We start from the raw sequence: 25,850 nt of genomic DNA, 5'->3' as shown, positions 1-25,850 counted from the left end.
AATTGAGTTTTGCTCCAAAAGTGTAAACCATGGTCGTCAGTTATGACTTTTCCTTTAAGGAGTCGTCCAAAAATTGAGCCACAGGGAGCGTCTTACACCTAATTTTGCTATACGGTGACAGATTTGTTAATGAAAATGAATGGAATTGGGCTATAGCCCCCAACAACAGCCCTCGAATTTGAACTACTGAACTTTGCTTTTAGTGCAAGGACACGCCAGAAAACAAGTGCAAGTGTGAGTAAGTGCATTTCGAATGTGCCAGAATCGTCAACGTCATAATGCAACTACCTAGAGGTGACTAGGGGTCGTTTGGGTGATCGTGGAGGTATGAGTGTGTTGTTGGGATTATGTATCTTTTGTGCAAAGTCTCGAAAGAGGTCGGGACGAAGAGGGAGATTATCATGAACGAGAAAGAGGCAGTGGGGGAAAGGCACGAAAAGCTGCGAACATCGAGAAATGAAGGATGAAAATTGAGTTAGAAAAAGAACGCCTAATGAGCCACGCCTAATGTTCTTTAGAATAAGGCAAAACAACAGAATGCTGCAGCAGGAGCAGGGGTAGCGCATAAACGTGTGTATGGGCAAAACCGGGAATGTAGTGTCCCCATGCAGGTTCGTGAGAGGGAGAGTGTAAAGGAACGTCTAAACCGAAGCGCGTTAAATTGGACCCATATGTGCGCAGGACAGATCTCCAACTTGATAAACTTCGTAGTCATGGCGAGTGAAGAGTTGGAAAGTGGCGGGAAACAGGGGTGTGGAGACATGAGAGAAAGCCTCTAGATGGTGACAAAATTACTGGCCGCTGGGCTTCTTCCAGCGCAGCAGCTCAGCCAAACCGGCGACATTGCAACCTGTCTGCAGAAACTCGTGGGCGAGTAGCTCATGAGAGGTGGCACGGCTGCGTACTTCGACACAGAGACACTGGCTCAGGAATGCCTTGAGTTCTTTGCTCAACTTCTCGGGTTTCTTCAGGGTCGGGGTTCCGTTGGTGGCGATCAAATACAAAGCCTTCAGGGGCTCCTCGTTCAAGTACGGGGGCTCGGCCTCAATCATCTCGATGGCCATGATACCCAACGACCAGCAGTCAACCTTGGGGCCATACTCCTTCTGCTTGACAACCTCGGGTGCCATCCAATACGGAGTGCCAACCATGGTAGCACGCTTGCTCTTAGATTCGGTGAGCTTGGCACAGAAGCCAAAATCGGTGATCTTGACGTGGCCGACAGCGTCAAGTAGGACATTGTCACTCTTGATATCTCGGTGGATAATATTTTGGCTGTGAAGGTGAGCCAATCCTTTACAAGTCTGTTTTGAGTACTTGAGGTTAGTTATCTATGTTGAGCTCCGAACTAAGAAGAAAACATACCTCGGCACAGATGGTTGCAATCTGGCCCTCCTGGATCGATGAATTGTTATCGATTACATCAGTCAAGGCGCCGCCCTCCATAAACTCCATGACCACCCAAAGCTCATTGCTCGACTCCTGCAAGAAGGAATCAAGGAAATTGACAATATTGGCATGCTGACTGTCCTTCATGACAATAATCTCATTGACAATCAGCTCCTTTCGGGGCTGGCTGCGCAGATCCATCTGCTTGATGGCTACCTGGCAGCGTGGGCCGTACTGTCGGTACAGCTCCCGAGCCACAGAAGATGTGGCATGCTCCTTCACTCGGGCCACATATACGGAGCCCGACGCACCCTGACCGATCTTGCGCTGTTTGCTATACGACTCGTTGGGGTTGTCCCGAGAGACCACCGCCCGCAAACGGTCCATAACTTCATTTTCAGACATAGCAGACATGCGTACCTCCTTCTGGCGTGGCTCGGTCTTCTTAGTCAAAGCAGCCTCTGCCTGACGGACGCCATCGACAGCAGGGTTCTTGGCTGTTTGCTTGTTGGCGATGTTCAATGGCTTGACAGCCTGCACGGGAGCAGGAAGACGGCTTGGAGGGGGCCCTTGTTGACCTTTGCTGCCATTGCTTGGAGGCGGACGGTTGGGAGAATAATGAGGAGCGGCGTTTGGTGAGGGACTTTCGCTTTGGTACATGCCAGCAGGTGGGCCCTGAGGAGCGGCGGGAGCTTTGGGCGCTGGGCGACTGGCAATGTATTTGTCCTGGAGAGGTCTTTCCTGGAATTTATTGATTTTCATGGCATCTCCGCCCATATTCTTGTATCCATCCTCTTTCTTGGGGCTGCCATATCCATACAGAGGTTCCTGGGCCCTGGACACAGCCTTATTGGCTGCCACAGCCTCCTCATTTGCTCTGCGACGATCCATTCGTTCCCGATCCATGCGCTCCGCCGCCGATTCGGGCATGTGCGATTGGGCTGGTGAAGATGTAGCAGAGCGCATAGGGCTATCCATCGAGGCCTTTGGTTGGCTAGTGTCGAGGCGTTGCGCAAGAGGCGGTGGAGCAGGCCGAGGGGGGGCAATCGAGTTGCCCACGGCATTGTTGCCTAGGGGCTTTGGTGCAGCAGCGCTGGGGCCTCCAAGTCCAGCATAGTATTGCGGGTTCTGCTCCCGCATCTTGATATCAGAGTAAAACTCCAGGACCTCGATGACTGCCTCAGGATTGTTCTTGTAATCCTCCTTGGTGATGGCCGACGCGGTCAGAAGCTTCTCCCACTCCGGCGGGAGGCCCACGAAAGCACCGGTGTGTGGATCGAAACCGACGTGGACACGGTGACTGAAGTTGGTTGGGTTACTAACACCACCCATGCCGGGACACCGCTCGTAGATGCGGTCAATCCATTCGTAGATCTCATCGTCAGACTTGACCTCGCAGGTGATAGTCTTGGTGGGGACATCGCGGGTGATCATAGCGGCTTTGGAGCCGGCATCCTTAGGGTTAGCCAGGCGAGTGATTTCAAAGGCCATCTTCGACTCCTCAGAACGAGACACGGAGGTCACGGTCGAAAGCGGGAACGACAGAACGACCTTGCCCGACTCATTCTTAAGGAATTCGATCTTGTAGTCGCGCAGGATGAGGTAACGTTGATTCCATGTTGCCAGGAACTTGTCTTCCTTGCAGCGCACGAAGCCCTCCTTGATAATCGCCAGACTCCCGGAGCCGCTCGTCTGACTCCGGGCCAGGGAGGGAGTACTGGTATTGGGGAATAGCGAGAGATTGCCACTGGGAGCGGTGCTGGGGGTGCTGGGAGAGTTCAAGGCCATCTGACTGAACGAGGTGGCCACATTGTTGTTGGTGGGGAGGGTCAACTTGGGACGATCCGTCGGGGGGCGGGGAGCCGGCCCCGGGTTCATGAACTGGTCCGGCGAGTACATCGTGCTGCTATTGACGAAAGAGAGAAAATCATTAGATATTGGATCGAAAGGTTGGTGTATTTTGGGTTTGTTGCGCCCTCCTTGCTCTCGGTCTCTGGGAGGTAGTGCAGTCGGAGCGTGGTTTGGAACGCGACTTACTTGCCGTATGAGGCCATCTTTCAGGGATCGGTGAGGTCGCGGAAGAGAGAAGAGAATTGACGCGCCGAGACCTCCTGAGGCCCCTCAAGGCTAGCGGCTCTGTGGTGCCACGGGTTAGAGGGTCAGTTCGCACACGTTTGTAACCCGGCAGGGGAGGAGGGGGAGTGTTTTAGGGAGAATAATTGGACCGGGGGCAATGATTCGGTCAGGGGAGACGGGCGGCACAGGCTCAACCGCGGGCAGTCGCTTACCGTGGGGGAAGAGAAACAGCAAAAAAAGAGAAACGGGAGCGGTCCTCGCACTGCGAGGATTGCTCACACCCGGCCGTCAAGGAAGAATTGGAGGTGAAGATGTGGTGGGGGGGGGGGGGGGTTGAGAGAAGAGAAGGTCAGGGGGGGGGGAAGAGGGACGAGTGTCTGGGGGCGGGAGAAATAAGGTGATCTCAGGGGAGATCGGCTGGTATCGCCTTGTTATTACTGTTACTCCTACTTCACAAAGTCCACGCTTTTCCCTCCTTTCGACATGCGCCAACTCGACAGAGCCGCGTTGTCCTGTGGCCCTTTTATCCCAATGATACCTTCCTAAGACCAGCTCCCCCAACTCCTGTTCTTCGCTGCCCAAACCCACTATCGTCCGGATGCGCGACTCGCCCGGGATCCCACCAATCTACAGAAAACACTGTCCTGCCAATCAACGGGGGGTGGAGGCCCGCGGGATCCATGGGTCGCACTGGTTCTGGAAGCTCCGTCTAGCCTGGTTCAAGGGACTCCCGTTACGCGTGTTACTCGTTGCGACTGCTACCCTGGCGATTTGGGGGCTGTTCGGACGATCGAGAGCGCTAAGTTCCTCGTTACTGCTGGTCCCCATGCGGCGCTAACACACCGGGCAGGCCGACGCATCTCAGCGCATGCCGACGTCCCCTGCCCACGGGCGGCTAATGAGGTGCAATCTATAGATCCGGGAGGCATACGAGACGACTCCACCGCCAATAAAAGAAGATCTTATTTGTCGTTCCTTGCCTCTTACCGCCCCGCCAAAATATAGACAGGATTGGGGAGTCAAGAAAAACTCGCAAGCCTTCCCAAGGGATGGAGGGCAAAGTTGTTCTTCGCCCCCCCTTCCTCTTCTCTTCTCCCCCTGTTCAGGCCTCCATCACCCTACAAGAGTGCTGTCACCCCCCTTCCCATTTTCCTCCATTCCACAGGTCCTGCGGCCGGCGCCAGACATTCCCAGGACCGATATTGGGGGAGAGGGGGGAGGGTCTGTGCCCGCAGCCAACCGCAGTGGACAACCGCAGTGGACTTGGGGTCCTTGTTGGCACGGCACGGGGATAATAGGGATCCAAGTACCCTTGTAGACAATACCATGTTGGAACTGACCTGTGCATTATGCGCCGACCTGAAGGCAATCACATCAATGGAACCCTACTAGCTAAACGGATATCCAAGCAATCACAAGAAAGAGCGCCAGGAAGTATGGAGATTGAACACAGCATAGCTACCCACTCTTATTACATCTCTGGGGAATATCCCATTCAATCAATCATTTCATTATTGTAGGCACTAATAAGGAAGGATCTGAAATTTCGTATGATAATTTAAGGGTGCCAGGGTTCAAGTTGTTCAGGTAATCCGGAAAGCAAAGGGCATGTCCAAGCGCTCGGATGGGCAAATGACACTCTCCAGGCGAAGAGCCGGTCCAAATCCAAAATGAGGACTCTTCCTACCCGCGGCCTCGATGGCGTCAAGAGCCTTGGCTAGAGAGCCTCGTTGGTGGGTGATTGAGGGCCCAGAAATGGGTTTTACCTCCGGTCGGTCTTCTTGGGAGGCCTGGTTCGAAAGAAGTATACGAAGAGCTTCGAGGTTGGATGGATCCGCCAGTTCCAGGACTTCAAGCAAGTCAAATGCCACTCGTTCATCCGATCCCTCGTCGGTATCCCCGAAAGGAAAGACATCATCCACTGCTTCCTTCGGTTTGCGGGACAAGGCAGGAATTCTCACAACAAACATTATGTCGCGATCGACCTCGTACTGCAAGAACTCCTCGAGGCATCGATTGCTGAGGCTGGTGCAACCGCTCAATATATATCCTTCCACAAAAGAATACAGAAATATCATCCATACAGACACGGTAGCCTGCGGGGCTGGAATCATGGTTGTAATTTTCTCGAAATCGCTTTTGTCCAAGGGACGGATTGGCTCCATGGAAACCATCTCTCGGGGTGACCGTCCTTCGTGCAGAAGGCCCTGCACAAATTCCAAGTCCTCACAATAAACAGACGCTACAAGGAGTAGATTTGGACCAGAATGCAAGCTCTGTTTCCGTAAGTGGCTCATGAGATCAGGAGAAAGCCAGCGTTGGACATTGCGAGACACAACCTCGCAAAGAAAATTGGGTGAATGGTCCGATGCCCTTCGCATGAGCCACTCTTCGCCGAGGCGCTGCAAATTTGATCCAAATATATAGCCCTTGAGCTCTGAGTCCGAATTTCCAGAGAGAACCTGGGTTGAATCTGTCGCTTGCGAGTGATGCCGAACAATATGATAGGCCTCATCGAGAATACGAGAGGGTATATCATATTGGTAATGCTTTTTTGCGGCATTCATCGTGGTGAATAAAATATGAAGGGCCCTTCTCAAAGGACCACCTTCACTCGTAACCGCCCAGGTTCGAGGCTTAGCATCATGCTTAGTAGGAAGCGCGAATTTGAACTCTGCAAGCAACAGTCGAAAGATCGCGGAGCAGACATCAAACTCAGGTAGCCGAGCTCGCATTTGTGCCTCCCGCGTATTCACAATATAATCACGGGCGCTGCGATGGAGAAATTGCACTTCATAAGTAAAATAATCATGCCCATCTTGTTCTCGGGGGCGTTTTCGGGACAACTCGAGCAGACCGCGAGAAAGGCGATCCAACGTGCACGAGACCTGCTCAAGCCGCTCATCGATCTCAGCCATAGTGTATGATTGCATCGGTCGTTCGTAAGGGAAACCCGGGTCGTCCAAGTCCCCGAGCCAGGAGTACGCGATCGCATTCCGGGCGGTTGGCTGCCATCGACAAAAGTTGGGAGTCGTCAACAGGAACAGTTGGTCCGAGAGTAGCTGGTCGTCTTGATCAATGGAACCAAGGATCCGATCAAAGAGCTCATCCAGTCCCTTGGGCATCGTTTGAAGTTTTCTTTTCAAGTCTTTCTCGCTACTTTGGTATCCTATACCTTTCAACAGCGAGCGTACAACCAGTCGTGCCCAGAGAAATACCCCATCAGAAATGTTCACAACCTCAACAACCAAATCCTCATACGAGTCCTTGATGCGGTGGAAATTGGGGTCTTTCTCAAACATGGCGGCGGTGAACTTATAAATATCCTCTCGCGTGAGGTCATGGATGCTCACTTGATGATTCAATTTATTCGCAAACGATTGAACAAAGGGAACATGCGGGCGACTACTGACGCAAAGCTTGATATTCTCGGCTCGTTCTGTCCAAGATTGAAGATCTCGGGCAAGACACCAGTGGTCGACCTCATCGCCCTCAAACTCATCTAGACCATCAATGAAAAAGCAGAAATATCTTTCTGACGAGCTTGCCTCCTGGATCAGACGATCAAACGCAGCCTTAACTTCATCAAAGCGTATCGGGGCAGCCGTAGCAGCTGGAGACCCCCAAAGCTCGGGGAAAAGTAGAGGAATCAAGTCGGGCACTTGCCTGCAAGTTTCAAACAGCAGAGTTCGGTACAGGCCCTCAAGCGACATCTGTCTCGCATCGCCTGAATTCCAGAAGAAGAACCGAACAAAGACCAAAAATCTACCTCCAGCCCAGCTTTCTAGTCCTTTCTTAACTTGAGAAGAGTGCGATAGAAATTTCATCATGGTCGATTTCCCGGAACCTGCTTTACCTGATATATGGAAAATGTGGCGGCCAACGTTGAGCCAAGTAAGAAACTGCTCTCGAGTAGACTCGCGCCGGACCGCTTGCCTTGCCTTCTCGGTCTGATATTGTACTTTTGCCTTTTGTTCCTCGTGATTTTCGCCGGGCTTGGCAGAAGAGTCATTTTGTTCGTCGGTTGATTGAAATTTCTCGTCAACTATCCACGCAAAGGTGCCGCTTTCGGCATTTTCAATGCGGTCTTCGCGATTGAACATGGATGGGAAGGCTAGACATTCCAAGATCTTGTTTTCCCGCGACATTGTAGACGTCATGGACCGAAACTTGAATAGTGAATCGCTCAGCTTGGTGAGCGGTTCCTTTTCGGACCTGTCCGAATCATCTTGCGCCGCAGTCGACTGAAGTCTATCCACCAGCGTCGAAATAGTCTGGTACAATCCATCTAGCTGGGTCGTTGTGATGTTTTGAAGCGCTTGGCCCTCGCTCCGAAGGGCCTCCAACTGGCCATTGATGAAAGAATTTTGATCATTCGCTTTCTGACTATCCTGATCTCAGCATAAACTGATCCTGAATGATGACCCTGACTGAGAGGTATACCTAAACATGACTTGCAGTCGGAGTAAAATCTGCGATTGGTACCCATTCAGCTTTCGCTCGATTGAATCGATCTCCTTTTCCTTCCGGAGACTTTGCCATTTCACCCTTAGGCCCTCCCATTTCGATTTCGAATCCCCCACTCTCAATCGGCGAAGGAGCTGGTAGAGCTCGCCTGATAATTCATGACAGTTCGCGGCCAAGGCGCAGAGCTGCTTTTCGTTTTCGGTCCGGGCAGGCGCATCTGTGACCAAGTTCCGTGTGATCAAATTCAAGTCCTGTACCAAAACCCCGAGGTGTTCGTTTTCAGGGGTCATGCCACTCGCCGTTGAGAGTACCTCATTGACTCCAGAAATGACTTTGTACGAAAGGTCAATGAAGGCCAGCACGTTGCCGGCAATGCTGATGGCCGTGACGGGATCCATGGCGTCGTCTTGATCCTCGGTACGTGAGGCAGAGCCATAGGCACGATATTCTCGAATAAAGAGACACTAACGGCCTGGTGCGATTCGTGATAGAACAAATAGACGGCCTTTGCCGGATTCACCTGATGGCTCCTACTAAGCCCTCGTGGGGGCCAGCACTGCCCCTCAATTCCAGCCGCTCCATGAAGATCCTGCGGCTCGGGGCCACTAGCAACGGCTTATGCAGGCGGGGGACCAGCGTCAACCGACACTTGAAAAGCGAGTAAGCCACACGGAACTGAGACAGAATATATAATTCCATTTGGGGGCTATATGGACGTCTTTTAGTATCAACCCAGTGTTTGCGGACACGCTTGCAGCTTCTCCAACTTCGTCTTGAGAAGTTCGATGCATGGGCTCCACCTGGAAGCCACCACATTCAGAGGATACGACCAAGGGATCGGGTCTGGGCAGTAGATTTCGAAGGCCATAGCTTCTGGTATATTGATTTTCCACAGTAACAAGATACTTTGTATCGAAATCCGTATGGTTTAGGAAGCAAGTCTTGAGGCCGGAAGATCGGTTCCTAAATTCCATATCCGAAGGCACAGATCACGCTCCGCAAACCACATGGGCTCCTCAATCGCACAACCAAGGGGGGTATTTCTCGATATTTCGTATCGGCGATCTGGTCGACTAGGCGTTGGGTTGGCGCATCGTGTGATACGCCGCGGGAACCACATCTCCCAGAAGGCGCACACGACACCAAGGAGCAGGAATGTGTGCACGAGTCAGGCTCGAATCCGAGGCTCTGCCAGGCCCGAATAGGGTGTAACCACACGGTTGGAGCCCAACAGGTCGGGGATGTTGAAAGGGGAGCGGCTCGGGTGATGTGAGTGGATGTTGGTGACGGGATAAAGGACCGGGGGCGCCTCGATGCCCCCACCGCTTCACTGACGTTATAAGGTTTGGCCGTGAACTGCTCGTTCCGGTACGTCCACGTCCACGTCCACGAGACCCGGACCATGGCTCCTTACTCCGCTGCTTCTTGACCTCAGCTGCTTCGCTCCTTCTTCTCCCCTCTCTCTTCTCCCCTCCTTGGCTGGCCCCCTGGAAGCATCGCGGACGAGACCATCGCCCCACTCCTCGGGCCTGATCTTCGCATCCGCCGCTTCCCGCGAACAACCTCACGTCCGGGCTGCTGAAGTTCTGCAACTCCCCTCCCGGAGTTGCGTGCTTAGCTTCTCCGATTCGAATAGTGCGGCCACGGCATCTCTCTGCCCATAGCTGATACCCCTACCTCTCCATCAGCCCTCCAGGGCCGAGCTCAAACCAGCATGAATTCAACTGAGCTCCGCCAACGCAAGCAACCCCCCGCGGGGGACGTCAGTGAGCTCCTGAAACACTCCTCCAAACCAGCGACCGATCCGCGCCTCAAGTATGGCCTCACGATGCAGGTACTGCGCTCGCTGGCGATGGCAGCGTGGTTCAACTGCTGCTGTGTCGTCATCCTGGCAACACAACTGGTGGGCGCCCCTCTATACCTGATCAACAAAGACTATTATTATTCCTATATGGCGTTCACGAAACAAAACTTTGGCTTGGTGATAACTGCACTCACCCAATGGGGAGCTCCAACCCTCTTCCGGGTCAGCGGCGATGCCAGTGTCCGGGGCCAGCTTCACCTCGGCGAGGACGGAATGCTGCTGACCCAATTCCCGGAACGCCTGGTCATGATCGCAAACCACCAGGTCTATACCGACTGGATCTATCTCTGGTGGTTCGCTTATACCAACGCCATGCACGGTCGCATCTACATCATCCTGAAGGAGTCGCTCAAGTATATCCCCATTATGGGGCAGGGTATGATGTTCTACGGGTTCATCTTCATGGCGCGCAAATGGCAGTCCGATAAACCCAGACTTCAGTATCGTTTGGAGAAACTCAAAACCCGACTGACCGGGTCCAAGTCCGGCCAGCCGCAGTATGACCCCATGTGGCTCCTACTCTTTCCCGAAGGCACCAATTTGTCCCTCAATACCAAGCGGCGGAGCGACGAATTCGGGAAGAAAATGGGTTATCCTTCTTTTAAACACGAGATTCTCCCCCGATCAACGGGTCTATTCTTCTGCCTTCAGCAACTACGGGGAACCGTGGACTGGGTATACGACAGCACCATTGCCTACGAGGGACCTCCGTATGTTTCCCTTGATTGTCTTCCCCATGAAAGAAGAACAACGCCTTGCTCTCAAGTATCCAGATATACTGACTTCCTATCTTTCTTATTTTCACAGAAAAGGTAGCTATCCTGACAAGTATTTCACTCTTCGTTCCACGTACGCCTTGGGGCGCCCACCAACTTCGGTCAACACGCATTGGAGGCGGTTTGCCGTTGCCGATATCCCCCTCGACGACCAGCAAGAATTTGATGCATGGCTTCGAGCTCGTTGGGCCGAAAAAGACGAGCTAATGGATCAGTATTTCGAAACCGGCAGATTCCCCTCCGAACTGGCCGGGTCGATCGAGGCCAAGCATGCCACCGATGAACAAAAAGTGGCGGTCTCCGCAGGTTATATAGAGTCTTATGTTCAAGTACACCACTGGATCGAACTTGGCCAGATTTTCATGGTTTTGGCTGGTCTTGCCTGTCTATGCAGGTTCATAAGCGGCTGGACACACTGATTCTTGAGACGCTGGTGCAATCACTCCTCTCTTTCTCTTCTCTTGAGGACCAGAGACACGAAGTCAAGACCTAGAAAATATTCTTATTTAGAATTTTGAATGAACATTTTGAACGTTATTGTTATACAAGCTGTCATTGTTGGCTTTATCAAACATGTGTACTTGCGACTTTTTACATAGTGTGGAAAATCCGAGCACAGAATGTCACCACCTGTGAACAGAGATTATAGCATCGCATGCTTCATATTAGCTGTTATTTGTTAGGCTTACTTAAATGTCTGCGAGGTTATTTTTCACACATGTTCCTCAATTCCGGTAACCAGAATTCATTTCGAAGCCTACAACATTTAGTGCATGTGGCTGGCGATCTGTGGCGGTGCATCTCCACCAGCCACACCGAGCCTCCAATTCTCAACTGAACAGCACCGCGAACTCACGAAGCTTCCCGATTCACTCGCAGTTTTTTGTTCGGCGACAAGGGGTCTCTCAGCCCTCAAGTGGACTGGCGAAATAGTTGGCTCGTGAATTTGGTCAATCTCTGGACAATCTCATTTGATCATGAGCTAAGAGGAATACCTCGACCCACAACCCTCTCCCATCCTCCTCCTGTCGCATCACACATCCTCGGCACACGCCAGCTCCTTTCTCCCACTCCTCGGGCTGGGACGCAAACAGCGCAACCATGGCGCCGCTTGAGAATGGCCAGGCCAATGGCTTGAATGGTGACTCTGTCGCGGCTCTCCGTTTCTCCGACATTCCCGATGCCATCGATATTCCCGCCTCCAGTTTCGACAGCGAAGTCGAAGTCAGCCTCCTTGATCTCCCGGAAGATCCAACCGAGCTTTGCACCCTGCTTGAGAATGAGCGCGCAGCGAAGAACTTCTGGGTGATCATTGCCTTGGCGTACGCCAAACGAAAGCAGATTGACCATGCAATCGACATTCTCAACAAGGGCCTGGCCTCCGTCGCCCACGGTGCCACCAAAGAGAAACTGGGTCTTCTCGGTTGGGTCTGCTGGCTGCTGATGCTGAAGAGTCGCCAGGCTCCGCGTGTCGCTCCCGAGGGTGAATTATACTCGGAGGCGAAGACGAAGGATCACTACCTCCAGCTAGCGACGTCGACATTGAACGAAGCATCTCGTTTGAACCCAGCCTATCCCCCGCTGTTCCTCGCGCGTGGCGTTCTATGCCTTCTCCGTGCATCGCTATATCCTCCCCGTGCGGTTCGTCCCGGAACAATTGACACATCTGAGCGCGTAGAATCCTTACGACAGGCGTTGAAATGCTTCGACGAATCATCTAAGGCCTTTGGTGGCCGCAATATCATGGCGATCTTGGGACGTGCTCGAGCTCACTATATGCTAGGCCGATATGCTGAGGCTCTAGATGGTTATCAGAAGGTTCTGTTGAAGGTGCCTCATCTCACAGATCCCGACCCGAGAATCGGCTTGGGATGCTGCTTGTGGCAGCTTGGATTTAAAGATCAAGCCAAGGCAGCTTGGGAGAGATCATTGGCCTTGGTATGCTCTCCCTCTTCCGTTTGCCTGCTATTTATAAACCTTTCAACTGACCGCAATCGTTTTCAAACTAGAATCCTGAGTCCAAGGTCGCCAATATCCTCCTCGCAGTCTATCACCTCTATGACAGCTCCCGTCGCTCGACTACAGATCCGATGTTTGGCTCTTTGTACAAGATGGCTATGACACAATACACTCAGAAGGCGTTCAAACTCGATAAGGAATATCCGATGACATGTGCCCTGTTCGGAGGCTATTTCCTCCTTCGAAAAGCCTATCCTACCGTGGAAACCCTCGCTCGCAAAGCCATTGAACAAACAGACGTCATGCCCATTGCAAGTGATGGCTGGTATCTTCTTGGTCGCAAGTCCCACTATGAGGGCGACTTTGCACGCGCCACGGAGTTCTACAATCGGTCTGATCAAGCTCGGGGTGGCGGCGATAAGGGTTACCTGCCGGCTAAATTCGGTGCTGTGCAAATGCAGGTCACCAATAAGGATCTCGATGGTGCTAAGTTCCACCTCGAGAAGATCGTTCAGCAATCCAAAAATGCTGAGGCGACAATCCTATTAGCGGCACTTCATGCCGAGGAGGTTTTTGCCGCCCAGCGATCTGGAAGCAAGGAAGACAAGTCGAACGAGGCAAAGCGTGCGATCACTCTCTTAGAGTCTGTTCGGGCGATGTGGAAGGATGAAAAACAGAGACTGACACCTGACGAATCGGTTCTGGTGTACCTGTCACGCCTTTACGAGAACACTGCGCCAGATAAGAGCATGCAGTGCTTGGCTCAGCTGGAAGAGCTCCAAATCTCAAGCATTCCTGAAAGCACTCGTCCGGATATCGAAGATGAGGATCAGCTGAAAGTTACGCTCCGAGAGAGCCTTCCTCCACAGTTGCTCAACAACATGGGGTGCTTCTTGTACCAGAACGAGAAGATCGCCTTGGCTCGTGGGATGTTCCAGTCTGCACTCAACGCTTGCGTTCAATCCTCGCAGCGAGAGGACGGTACGGATAACGACGCTCTTGTTACTTCTATCAGCTACAACCTGGGTCGAACCTACGAGGCTGCGGACATGTGGGACGAAGCCAAAAAGGTTTATGAAGGTCTTCTGGAGCGGCACAGCGACTACACCGAAGCCAGTGCTCGCCTTACATACATAGCCCTTCGCCAGAGTCCCACAGATGAGGGCCCCAAGAAGATGGCTAAACTCTATGAAGCCGAATCCTCAAATCTAGAAGTTCGCTCCCTCTTTGGCTGGTATCTTAGTAAATCGAAGAAGCGTGTGGCCAACCTCGCGGAAGATCACGAACAACGCCACTACAAGCACACCCTCCAATACCACGACAAGCATGATCGCTATGCTTTGACGGGCATGGGCAATGTGCACCTTCTCGCGGCCCGTGATATGCGCCGTGATACGGACCAGGAGAAGGAGAAACGCCGCAAGGTGTATCAGCGTGCCGTGGAGTTCTTTGACAAAGCTCTGCAGCTCGATCCGAAGAACGCCTACGCCGCACAGGGTGTTGCAATTGCTCTCGTGGATGACAAGAAAGACCACAGCTCCGCCGTGCAGATCTTTTCCAGGGTCCGCGACACACTCAAGGACCCGAGCGTCTATCTCAACCTGGGTCATATTTATGCCGAGCTCCGGCAGTACTCGCGATCCATCGAACACTACGAAGCTGCGCTGGCCAAAGATCGGTCTCGCGATGTCCAGATCCTAGCTTGTCTTGGTCGTGTCTGGTGGTTGAAAGGAAAGCAGGAAGGTAGCATGCAGGCGATGAAGACCGCTCTTGATTATGCACAGCGGGCCAAGAATGTCTCCCCGGATCAGCTTCACCTGCAATTCAATGTTGCCTTTGTGCAGAATCAGATCGCCTCCCTGGCATACAGTCTTCCGCCTACCCAGAAGACCCTCCAAGATGTCGAGGAGGCAGCCGAGGGGCTGAAGGAGGCGATTGAAGCCTTTGATCGCATCTCAAAGGAGAAGAATCCCCCATACCCCAGCCAGGCATTGGAGCAACGAGCCAACATGGGCCGAACGATCAGCAAACAGCTTGACCGTGCATTCCAAACCCAGAAGGAGTACGAGGATAAGAACGCCACGAAGCTCCGTGAAGCGCGTGAGGCCCGTGAGGCTGCTATGCGCGAGCGTGAGGAGGCGACGCGCAAGGCTCAGGAGGTTGAGGTCGAGCGCAAGCGGAAGATTGCCGAGGAGCGTGCGCAGATGGTCGAGGAGCTACAGCGCCATGCCGCGCAGCGCGCCGAGGCGGACCGTGTCCGCGAAGAGGCCGAACTCACCGACGACTCTGCGACTGGCGAGAAAATCAAGCGAAAGAAGAAGCCGTCAAAGCGGAAGAAGAAGGGTGGCGATGACTTTATTGCGGCAGACGACGAAGGTGATCAGCAGGAGGGTAGCGTTGAGCCGGAGAGCGAGAACGAGACCGCGCCCAAGAAGCGGCGTCGCCTGGAGCGCCGCTCTGGTGGCAAGGCGCAGAGCAAGTTCAAGAGTAGTGAAGTTGTGGTTGACTCGGACGATGAGGATGAAGAAGGCGCCGCCCCCGCAAGTCCTGGCGAGGAAGATCAGGATGATCTCTTCGGTGATGATGAGCCAATGCAAGACGAGGAGAGTGCACCTCGTCGTCGGGGCAAGGTGTCTCGTCGTATTGAAGATGATGACGATGAGGAGGAAGAGACCGCAGCAAGGGCTGGCGACGAGGACGAGGATCTCTTTGGCGAAAAGGAAGACACCGAGATGCAGGAGGATTGAGCCAAATTGTGCGGTGATCCTTGAGCTACTCAATTTTTTTCTGATTTATCTTTCCCTGCCTCTCTTCTTTTCTATTCAACTATTCATGTCTTACCCATCTCGGCGTCCGGCAAAATCACGGCAAAGAAGGCATTTACTTTGTGAATCACACCTCAATATTGTTATTTTTGATCATTGTTCACCATTTCCTTTCCATGCGGTGGCAGATACAGTTTATTTGCGAAACGAGAAAGTCCTTCGACTCATGTGTAATTATTAGCCTTCAAATTTCTCTCCTCTGTCGATCTCACCCGATAGTTATCTACCTTTGTGAATGCAGTACTTTTGTATTCGATTCTTTGTTTTAGTTTCCTATTTTGCTCCGTACAGGCATTGGAATAGTAACAATGAATACATGTCATCACACCGTCACATTCTGGGTATCGAAGTAATTCATTCCATTTCACGTTCAATGTAATTCAAACGTAACAATACCGACGTAGTATTGTAGTATCTCTGACATGCCGTGTTGTTTATTGGTCAATTCCGTAGATTAATTCACTAAGTTGTGTGCTCTGTCCAATGCCTCCAAGCCACCAACCCCTCCAGCCCCGCGCACAGTCAGCTTGGAAATAGGGCCGGGCCGCTCACACCGCATTGCAGGGTAGCTTTCTCCCCCACGGCCCGGCCCCCAATAGCCCGAGTATTAGCTCCTCGCCCAGCCCCCGCTGAGTACCATTGTCTAGCTGTCGAGTCACAGCGGAGCCCAGTGCTGACGTTTAATTTCCGGCCCCTGCACCATTCGGAATTTGACCGTGCGATCGAGGCTATGCACCACAAGATCTAGTATATTACATCTATCCACTGGGAGTTTCTTTCCTTCGTATGGACGGCCCGCTGACTGGGCATCCTGGACGCCGGATGATGAACATCTCAGATACGCTCCGAGCTTGGGCGAGATCGGGACCGGACCTGCAGCTTGCCCGCCCGATCGTGCAGCGGTGTGCGCTGCATTGCATCGCGTCGGGTCGTATGTTGACGTAAAGCCAGGGTTGGACTTGGGGGCGATGTATGGTACAGGACAAAATAGACGGGGCATTGAGGTATCCTAGTATCGAGATATGCTTTGCTATCGACGATCCCAAGTCTGCTAGGAGGCTTTAAGAACCAGGTTCAGTTCAGTCGAAATTCGTGGTCGCACAAACACCCCGCTTACCATCTCTCATAATTGCCCCATTCGAAGCATACCCAAAGGAGTAATGAGTTCCCATCGTTTCTACTCATTCTATTATCATAGCTCTAGGCCCTTGATATCGGCTAAAAAATTCATCAAAGCCTAAATTTTGGCTGCTTCAGCTAGAAAAAATATAGATAAAGCATTATATATTATGGCGTCATGTTAGGTTTAGCTGTAACAGAACCACCTACCTCTTTGTATACACACATGTATCTTAAGAGAACTAGATGCATGACCCCAAATCTATAAAGGTCAATAGGCTTCTTGCACATAGCTCACCGAAACAGAAGTCCAATTATCTCATTTTGTACAAAAATATACAATTATTCCTAAAAGCGCTTGATCAGAAGCATGTGGCAGTAGCAAAATGAAGAGGTGGAAAAAGCAGCCCAAAGGCTTGAGTTTGAAAAACCTCCCCAGTATATCCTTCAGAATACCGATTTATGAGACATTGCATCCTCGTATAGCCCTACGAGAAAAAGGGTCATTGGGAACAGTTAAAACAGAGATTGCTTTGCTCACTTCTATCTGTAGAAATGAGGTCTTTTCTTGGAAACGAGCCGCTGCGTGCAAATGAAACCTCTTGCAGAATAAGCAGTATGGAACTTTAGAGTCTCCAGGAACCAGATGATAATTGAGAGTCCGTCATTCGTTGTACTTTCCGTCTGCCAGGAAAGGCGATTAATGACTTATAATAAAGCGCGCATAACTAGATATTCAAGGCTGATGCGGTACAGCTAGCTATTTTGACCACTATTTGCCAAAGAACAGATTAAAACGGATGCCCCGAATAACATAATGTAATTCACCCTCAATCATTGATAGCTGACGAAGGCACACGTAACGATCGATGTTTCCTGACCATACTACCATTAAGATCAGCAGGTTGTATTAGCAACCTAACAGTCGGCCGGATGTGGCTCTGGCAGTAATTTAAATATTTCTGAATTAACTAGTCATGCTTTAGGCGCCATGCCTTCAATATCGACGCACCCACAACCCGTAATGTCAAAGATAGGAGGGGTGAGGATGCAAGTCTCTATCAAGGGAGTTTAATCTAATATAGACGGTACGCATATATCGTCACCGAGATGTACACCTGACGACGGCGGAAATTTTAGGTAGCGATTGTAATTATCCATACAGGTAAAGTGGATTGAGCTCTTAGCGATAGTCTTGAAGGCTGATCTTCTAGATGCCTGGTTGTCACGCGCTTCCTCCGTATAATTTGAAGTCGGGAGACTAGCCCCGTCAAGAGCACGGTGCCATATAGTCGTTCTACCGATGAGACAGGATCTGGTTCGAGCACCTCTGAGAATACAGTAAGCCTAAAGAAAGTCAGGGCAAAATTATTAAACCAAAACATATAAATCGAGGAACCTTAAACTACCTCGGTATCTACAAGACACTATTCTAATACCTCGTTGGGTGGCCTGTTACATAATTCATTTTAGCAACTTCCATGGAGTTCTTATAGACTATAAACCTTCAAAATAAGTAAGGAATTCCAGTATATCTGTAGAATTGAAGGATAATATTGATATGATGCTGCGAACGGGCGGATAAAATAAGAGGGATGCAAACTAGTAAATAAAATGTGACCGATACAAGACACAAAAAAACGAATCGAATCAATTGTCGTAAGACGGGCAGAAGTGCATAAAACCGAAAATAAGCTGAAAAGGATAACATTCTCCCTTGTATGCGTACCCTCACCCCTCTATAAAACAGAGCAAAGACGTTAAACAGAAAATAAAAGATCAGACTAAGCTAAAGAAACCAGAGTCTAAATAGGAAATTCGCTAATCACCCTATCTAGCAAGCCACCTAAAACCCCGTCAGTAGTTGCCTATCCTACTCGCAGTCGTATCGGGTGAGCCTTTTTCCAATAAAGCCGTTCGATCTAGAATCCATTTCAATTCGAAATGCTACGCGGTTGGTACTAAGGACGACTGATAGCTCCAAATTCAATATAAGAACGTTGAATACATTTTCGATCTCTGGTTGAACGCTAGGAATTTCTATAGATATAGAAAGCCCTTCTTCTACGGGATAGATAGTTATAGAAGAGCTCTCAAACGCTATCCGACCTTAACGAAAGTAGGAAGTAAGTTGAATTAAGATAGCCCTTTATATAGTATCTTTGAATCGCTATTACTAGTCACAGGATTTATTATACTAATTTCCTTTTTCGGGTAATTTTAAAGTATTAAGCCTTCCTATCCTTAGCTTTCCAGGAAATAAAATAAATCCCTCTACTTGTTAGTTTCTATGCTATTTCTCTTATTTATTTATTCTATCTTATATATTTTCAGTGACTTAGACGTATACTTAGATCACGTTGCATAGGATACACGCAACGCTGTTGCGTCTCGATAGTAAGATCTGATCGTGAGTCAAGTCTGTAATCCACAATTCTATGCCCTTGTGAAGAGGTTAAAGAACAAGGAGAGGGAATAATCCTTTAGGTGACCTAATAACCGGAAAACTTGTGTACTAAGCTATTTTCTAAGGGGCCCTAGTTTAGCCCAGCTTCGCTGTGGACCCTATTCTTTTAATAGGAGACTAAGGGAATCTTTAGAACACCGCCAAGTTACATATTCTAAGTCTCTTCTTCATAGATACCTAGTAAACTAGCTTATATAAACTCGCATTCCGTAATATACTAGTAGCAAACCCCGGTTGCCTAGAGGTCCTTCTAGGTCGATATACCGATTATATCCGGTATCTTGCGTAGCTCCCTAGCTTCTAGGTCACGAGAAGTAAGGCTGCAAAAATTAGTAGCATTAATTGTCCGCTGATCAACTTCCCGCCTACCTGCACCCGACGCTAGCTCGTTTCAATGTCTCCTAAGTTAGATGCAGCCTCTCCGTATTACCGGCTGCCTCTGTCAAGCTCTTCTTTCCTCTCGTCGCCTCTAAGATGTTCCCCTTGACGGCTTATCGCTTCGCGTGTTATCGATTAACACGAAGCAGAGCAGGCTTAGAGAAGTCTGATTGCCACTATTCACTTGTTAACCCTAGGACAACTAGCGATATTGGTATTATCTTATCTCTTTCTAGCGGAAAAGCGCTCGAAAGCTGCTCCACCTTATACGGGGTAAGATAGTTAGCGACGGTTGCTAAAGGGGTCGTTCAAAATGCTCAAGATTAGATTATATAAGTTCACAATGAATGTTGTCCCTCGTATTCTTGAGAAGTAGCCTGGTGTAACCGGTCTTTCAGGATTTGTTTTTCTCGTAGGTCGAGGTGGAGGAGAGCGAGCTCTCTCTAGAGCCACTGGACGCTTTCTCAAGTGCCTATTGAGTAGAGATATTTTTAAGCTATCCAGAACAAAGAGGTCATGAGCTGGTTGAACGGGAACCAGGAGTGATTTGTGTCTTGGTATTAAGCTAGTGCGAGAAAGAGTTTGGATGGTAGGGAGCTATTCATTATAGTACTAGAATAGATGATCCTGCGAGCACTGGAGGGACGAAAAGGGAAAGAGAAACAAGCATCGTTTTTGAAGGGGAGGGGGCAAAGGGAGGTTGGCCAAGGCCTCTCTCGGGCTTGATACTGTGGACTCAGAAACTTCCGGTCAGTCCTATGTTTCGCTCAAAACCCTTTCAGGCTGGCGATACAATAGCTGGGTATAAGCTTTAATTATCACAGCCCACGCTAAAAGCCTGCACATGAGCTGTCCGTCAAGCACCAGGGAGATGTGAGTAGGAATTGGTAGGCGGGGGCTTCCTTACATACCTCTTACTCGATTAGGCTCGGAGGTGCAAAGTTTTATGACCGCGGCTCATTTACGGAAGGTTCACCAGGGCAATGGATGATAACATACGTAATTGTTACTACTATCAAGGTCTAGCACTTATGGGATATGATGTGTGATGGGATCATAAATCTTGATTCTTCTAAAGTGCTCACCCTCTGCTCACCCGGGCAACACCCACCCGACTACTGACTGTACTTTAGCTACACGCCGGAAGGCTAGTAATTAGGTAGGTGACCACCAGCGAATCCCTGCTGTTGTATAGTTTTTTTTTTTTCCCCTCTTTCCCCTTTTTTAAACCTGCCAGTAAGGTTTACTTAGTCCCCTTGCCCCTTACTATACTGCCATGACCTTCCAGGTTTGCTATCAGCTTCGCATTTTTTTTGGTATGTTTTGCGGACAAGATGACGCAATAAACCTCTTGCTGAATGGTCCTTGAAAAGTCAAGATAAGGGCCGTGATAATAATACCGACAGAATCTAGAACCTGCTGCCAACCTAAGTCAGATCCATGACAAAGGGATCTACGTACTGAAAAGTGCTTGTAATAGACAGGTTGTTGCAGAGAAAGAAAAAAAGTCACAAAAAGTTCCACCTGCCATATTCTCAGGGATTTTGCATTAACCTTCTCGTCTTGTCGAATGAGAAACTATGCTAGGGCGGCATACGACCTCGATGAACCCAGCACCGCGGATCGCTGAGGCACGTCCGACTGGGACTGGACCACCCAGATGCGAAAATGTTGCAGACACGCCCAAGCGTGTGAAAAAAGCGTAATCTTCTTGCTACGTAGGGTCTCTTTTTTCTCCCGACGGAGGTTAGCGGAGCTGTGATTTGCGTAGGTAACTTTATCCGGGTTAAGGTTGGGCGATGTTCCGCTTTGGGTTGGCGAGCAGTGGAGCTTGGCATGTGAGCTTGGCTTGTTTGGCCAAGGGGCTTTGGTGGCGTCGCGGAGGGAACTTCTAGAATACCAGTAGAGCTTCGACAGGTTCCGAATTCCTGTTTTTGGAGCATCAGTCCCATCCTTATAGAAGAATGCCTCTACTATGTCAATACACTAATCGCCGTGACCAAGATTCGGAGGATTCCATTCCTGAGGCATCCTCCGCCCTGCAGAAGGTCAGCCTCCCGTTTCGGCAACCGAAAAATCCTACAATGACACCAGTCGCGGGATCATCAGTGCTGCGTCAGCCTTGGGTCTGCAGCCCGAATAGTCAGGGATCGTCAGCAAAAGGCCCGAAACGATGACCTGCTCTGCGCAGCATCCACTGTCACTGACACCCTAGCCACACCTCTTCTTGTCCAGCACCGTGATCCTGTTTCACGTATGCTGCTGATTGGATCAGGTTCAGTAGCTGTGCCGTCAACTGAACAGCAGTTTGAAGCTCAAGCAGACAAGAGTCCAATGGCAGCGCAGTCCAGCCCTATGGCTCGCCTGCCATATGTCATGAATCGGCGAAAAAGGAAAAGAACGCAGACAAAATACCATTTGAAAAGGGCACCTGTAGCAGTTTCTGTGTCGGCGAGGAACCCGCAGGGACTGGAAACCACTCCGTTGACTATCTCACTTCTCGGAAAGTAGCTCGGATGCCCGTCCTCAGCTCAACGAGGAGACTTCATCCCACTTCCAGATTCATAGGGCCCAGTGGAGCACGTCAGCTCCTCAAAGATTTCCCCAGTATGAAACCTTCCACATTTCAGGTTCTTAAGAAGTCCCTCGAAGTTCCTCTCTTTTTGTGCTCTTTCCATCCCAGTCCATTTCCCCTGTACCCTATCTTATATGTAAGCATGCTCAAGAAAAGCCCTCTTCCCACGTGCGGAGACATATACAGCCTGTATAGAGCCAGTGAGAAGGGAGCGAGAATAATAGAAAGAGAAGAGGAGGGCTAATCTCCTATTACTAGTCTTGATTCTCTTGAGATCTTTTGATCATCTGCATCATGCATCGCTATATCGCTATGGCTCTCCTGGCCGCTGCCGCCATCCAAGGTGCTCCTTTGGGGAACGACTTCCTCGGCCGTTCAGAGGACGGTGCCGTCGGTGATGTTGGTGTTGGAGTCATTACCGGCGATGGCGATGCCATTGGCGTGAAGAATGCCAAGCGCGACGAGACCGGCTTGATCACTGATGATTTCGGTGTTGCCATTGTCGGCGGCGATGGTGATGCCTCTGGTGTGAAGAACGCTAAGCGTGCTGAAGCTGGCTTAATCACCGATGATGTCGGTGTTGCTCTTGTGGGCGGCGATGGCGATGCCTCTGGTCTGCTGAACGCTAAGCGCGACGAGACCGGCTTGATCACTGATGATGTCGGTGTTGCCATTGTCGGCGGCGATGGTGATGCCTCTGGTGTGAAGAACGCTAAGCGTGCTGAAGCTGGCTTGATCACCGATGATATCGGTGTTGCTCTTGTGGGAGGCGATGGTGATGCCTCTGGTGTGAAGAATGCTAAGCGCGACGAGGAGCTTGTTGGCCCTGTTGAGCTTGATGGTGTTCTCCCTGTCAACGCCAATGGCGGTATTGTCAATCTCTGAGTGATACAACTGCAAGTCACTCTTTAATTTCTGCTTCGGAAAATTATCGTATGTGCCTGGGATTTTGTCACACCGTGATATTATGATTTCGGATGACAGCTAACGGTCTCGTCTATGCAGTGTTACCGTTAAACTCCTTTTGCTTTTCTCTGTCTTCCGGGATAAAATTTAAATTTAAATCTGGCGTTAATAGATCCTCAAAATAATACGGTATGATAGTTTACAATGGATTTTAAAACCAACTGAATTACTATTAAGATTAAGATTCTATTTCTATACTCAATTCTTACCTAGGAATTATTTCATATGGAGCAAAAATCACTGTCACCTCAACCATTAGGGGTTGGTTCCATTTCATCATACTTCCCACGATATGGCTAGGACTATGTATATGCAGATCGTCGGCACTATACGGGCCGACCGATCTGGGCTGCTCTTTAAGAGAATTATCTGGCACCTAACACCCGGATTTTCAGCTAGTTCCATGATGGTGGGAAAATAGTCGGATATTCTATTCCGGTGCCCCACGCCTAACGCGGGTACAACGGTTCAGCTCGCGTGGGCAATCCCGTACTGTTGACTTGGGCGCAATTTGCGCAGCACAGAAGAGGCAGTCCGAGGAAAGAGTGGGGGAAAAAAGAGAGAGAAAAAAGCAAACCTGCTATTCTGTTACAAAAGATCATCTCGTTCGTCTCCCACTTCTGCGTGTTGCACATAGCGCACTAGCCAGGTCGACGCGACGACGAGGGCCCACGGCGACTTATTACGCGTTCGGGAATAGGGGCAACCTCGGCCGCTCAGGCTGAGGGCCGCCGTTTTTGGGTGAGTAGTGTCAAGGGTCGTCCCACTCGAGGGGGCCAAATACTTGTCAGGGCATTTTAGCACTTGTCAAGACCGTTGCCCACTAACGTCCCAGCCAGAGGCTATTATTGACACCTCCGTGTAGCGGTTTCAGCAACAATGTCATTCGTTTTGTAATTTTGGAGCGCATACTCCGTACGGAGTCCAACCCTCCCTAAGAATCTCATGTCAAGTGTCTGTAAATTCTAGTTCCTACGCAATTGGTCCCACCCTTCTATCATCTTACACGATATTACTTTGTAAGGCAGATCTCCACCTCTTGACTCGAAAAAAGGTCAACAGGAATTGAAACAAGCAGAGTGAGAGAGAGAGAGATTTGGTGGGACATTCAACAGCAAACTTCCAGGCCTCAGCCGGAGACAATAGTCTGGAGACGGGCCACCCTGGCCATTGGAATTGAAGAAGCAGAACCTCGAACACCCTGAAATGAGGATAACCGCCCCCTCCTTCTCTGAGCCAAGGTTGGCCCGTGAGTCTAGATGCCCAACCGATCCCAAAAGTCTCGGCCAAGATGCCGTGAGGCTGTCGATCCCCAGCCGCTTGGGAAAAGGGGAGCTTGCGTTTGGCCTAAAATGGTTCGAACCACGGCAGGAGATCCTCGCGGCAGTTAGAGAATCTGCCTACTAAGAATAATTCAGATGATCCATATCTGCACTTGTTGATGCGGGCACGGGAACCCCTCAACTACCAATTCAGCATATGCGGTTCGCAATTTCTCCAATGGCGCGCATCGTGCTTTCTCAGTGGCCCATTTGTCCTCTGGGATGCCCGGGATGGGATTCCTGCCGGGCTTTCTGTACTGTTGCAGGCCGCGACGCGTCCCGTCCCTCGTCCCCTGGCCCTCGCACACCATTGTTATCCTGCGTGGCGGATGTGTGTTTGTTCTCGCGTTTTCCTATTGTCTCTTCCCTGAATTCCCCTCAACCAACATTGGGAGGAAAATCAAAAACTACAAGATCTGCACGGCCGTTCAAGCCCTTGCGAAGCGCACGAAGCAAAGCAACGTTAAGCACGGGGGTTGGTGAAAGATGGGGAGTTTTATCCGCATCGCATCGTACCTTTGCGTATTACAGGTGGGGGCATGGGACCTCGCGGTATCGTATCGTGTACCCCGTATTACCGAGTCCCGATCGAAAGAAGATGATCCCGGTTGTCTGGTTAGCACTTGGGGATGGACATCGTGCTTGTGTGGTGGATATACTTGTCCTTGCCGGCCACCACCTACGCCATCACAAGGAAGAGGCGACCGGAACATGCTCTTTTGTAGGCTATCCAGTTCAGGGGGTGTTTTTTCTCTGGAAAGTGACATTTCATTTTGGTCTCCCCACTTCCCCCTCCCCATTTTATCGTCTGGGTATTTTCATCCATCTTTGTGTTCGGTAGGGGGAGGGCCGACGGGGACGCCCGAAGGTGCCCTGGTTCGTGCATGGGCCTGTCGCGTTCGCTCATGACGATATGCGACACTACCAGTGGAGAAGAAGGCCCGCTATGTCGAGGGGGGAGGGATCCGGAGCAGAATGGACTGTTCAGAAATGGACAGAAATGGGCACGGATGGATCGAAGGATGGATCCCGGAGACGTCCTCAGTCGTCATACGGGCTCCGTATTCCTCTGGGAACCCCCGTCTACCAAATAGGCCCGTTCGTACAGACTTCAAGGCTTGAACGTCGACTCGTTCAGGAACCCTTCCCCCCCCCCCTCTCTGTTTTTTGCTTGGATCGGCAGGCGTATCAGGCACGGCAGCTCGTTGCGGGATCCACTCAAGGTCGCCGACGGTTCTAGACGAGGGGGATCGTCCGGAGTCCACACGCTCTCCCATTTCGACCGGAAGACCGAGGTGGAAGTGGAGATGCCTCGATTGCTCGGACGGATACCGTGCTAACAGGAAAAAAAATCCACAGTGACACTCCAGGACCAGAGACTGTATGGGGTCTAGCGCACCGTCCACACCAGATACTACTCCGTATTTCGTCCGACGTACCGATTTCGCAGTATCCCCAGGCTCGTATATTCCTCTTTCGCGCGAATTGGAGGCCATGACAGTCTCCGATTGGCTGGCAGCCCGATTCCCATTTAGATCGTCCGCTCTGTTGAAGATGGGGCACGATAAGTATACTTCCCCTCCAAAGTAACTTTTTGCCCAGCCGCGTCTGAGACGCTGGCGTCCGAGAGGGGGTTTTATGCGACTTCCTTCGGGCTTCTCCCTTGT

At 50.7% G+C, this 25,850-nt stretch overlaps 5 protein-coding genes across 5 annotated transcripts; 2 read left to right on the top strand and 3 right to left on the bottom strand.

Moving 5' to 3' along the window:
• Positions 1–791: 791 nt before the first annotated feature.
• On the bottom strand, positions 792–3,288 carry N7462_002801 (serine/threonine protein kinase CLA4; the record flags this gene model as incomplete). The annotated part of the gene is made up of 2 exons (XM_057074527.1): positions 792–1,316; positions 1,366–3,288. The coding sequence occupies 2 exons, from the start codon at positions 3,286–3,288 to the stop codon at positions 792–794; spliced, it is 2,448 nt and encodes an 815-aa protein (XP_056938168.1).
• A 1,760-nt stretch (positions 3,289–5,048) lies between these two features.
• On the bottom strand, positions 5,049–8,330 carry N7462_002800 (uncharacterized protein; the record flags this gene model as incomplete). Its single annotated transcript, XM_057074526.1, has 2 exons — positions 5,049–7,851; positions 7,909–8,330. 2 exons carry the CDS (start codon positions 8,328–8,330, stop codon positions 5,049–5,051), a joined length of 3,225 nt encoding a protein of 1,074 aa, XP_056938167.1.
• Positions 8,331–9,646: 1,316 nt separating this feature from the next.
• Positions 9,647–10,991, top strand: N7462_002799 (lysophospholipid acyltransferase family protein; the record flags this gene model as incomplete). The annotated part of the gene is made up of 2 exons (XM_057074525.1): positions 9,647–10,506; positions 10,604–10,991. The coding sequence occupies 2 exons, from the start codon at positions 9,647–9,649 to the stop codon at positions 10,989–10,991; spliced, it is 1,248 nt and encodes a 415-aa protein (XP_056938166.1).
• A 682-nt stretch (positions 10,992–11,673) lies between these two features.
• N7462_002798 (putative RNA polymerase II transcription elongation factor (Ctr9)) lies at positions 11,674–15,278 on the top strand (the record flags this gene model as incomplete). Its single annotated transcript, XM_057074524.1, has 2 exons — positions 11,674–12,510; positions 12,582–15,278. The coding sequence occupies 2 exons, from the start codon at positions 11,674–11,676 to the stop codon at positions 15,276–15,278; spliced, it is 3,534 nt and encodes a 1,177-aa protein (XP_056938165.1).
• A 6,992-nt stretch (positions 15,279–22,270) lies between these two features.
• Positions 22,271–23,141, bottom strand: N7462_002797 (uncharacterized protein; the record flags this gene model as incomplete). The annotated part of the gene is made up of 4 exons (XM_057074523.1): positions 22,271–22,416; positions 22,462–22,836; positions 22,907–22,929; positions 23,071–23,141. The coding sequence occupies 4 exons, from the start codon at positions 23,139–23,141 to the stop codon at positions 22,271–22,273; spliced, it is 615 nt and encodes a 204-aa protein (XP_056938164.1).
• Between the last annotated feature and the right edge of the window lie 2,709 nt (positions 23,142–25,850).

Source organism: Penicillium macrosclerotiorum (genome assembly GCF_028827735.1).
Source record: "Penicillium macrosclerotiorum strain IBT 26536 chromosome Unknown utg000002l_segment0_segment0, whole genome shotgun sequence".
In the NCBI taxonomy this organism is placed as follows: Eukaryota; Fungi; Ascomycota; class Eurotiomycetes; order Eurotiales; family Aspergillaceae; genus Penicillium; species Penicillium macrosclerotiorum.
The sequence above is the reverse complement of the archived record's forward strand: the minus strand, read 5'-3'. Positions and strand labels throughout refer to the sequence as shown.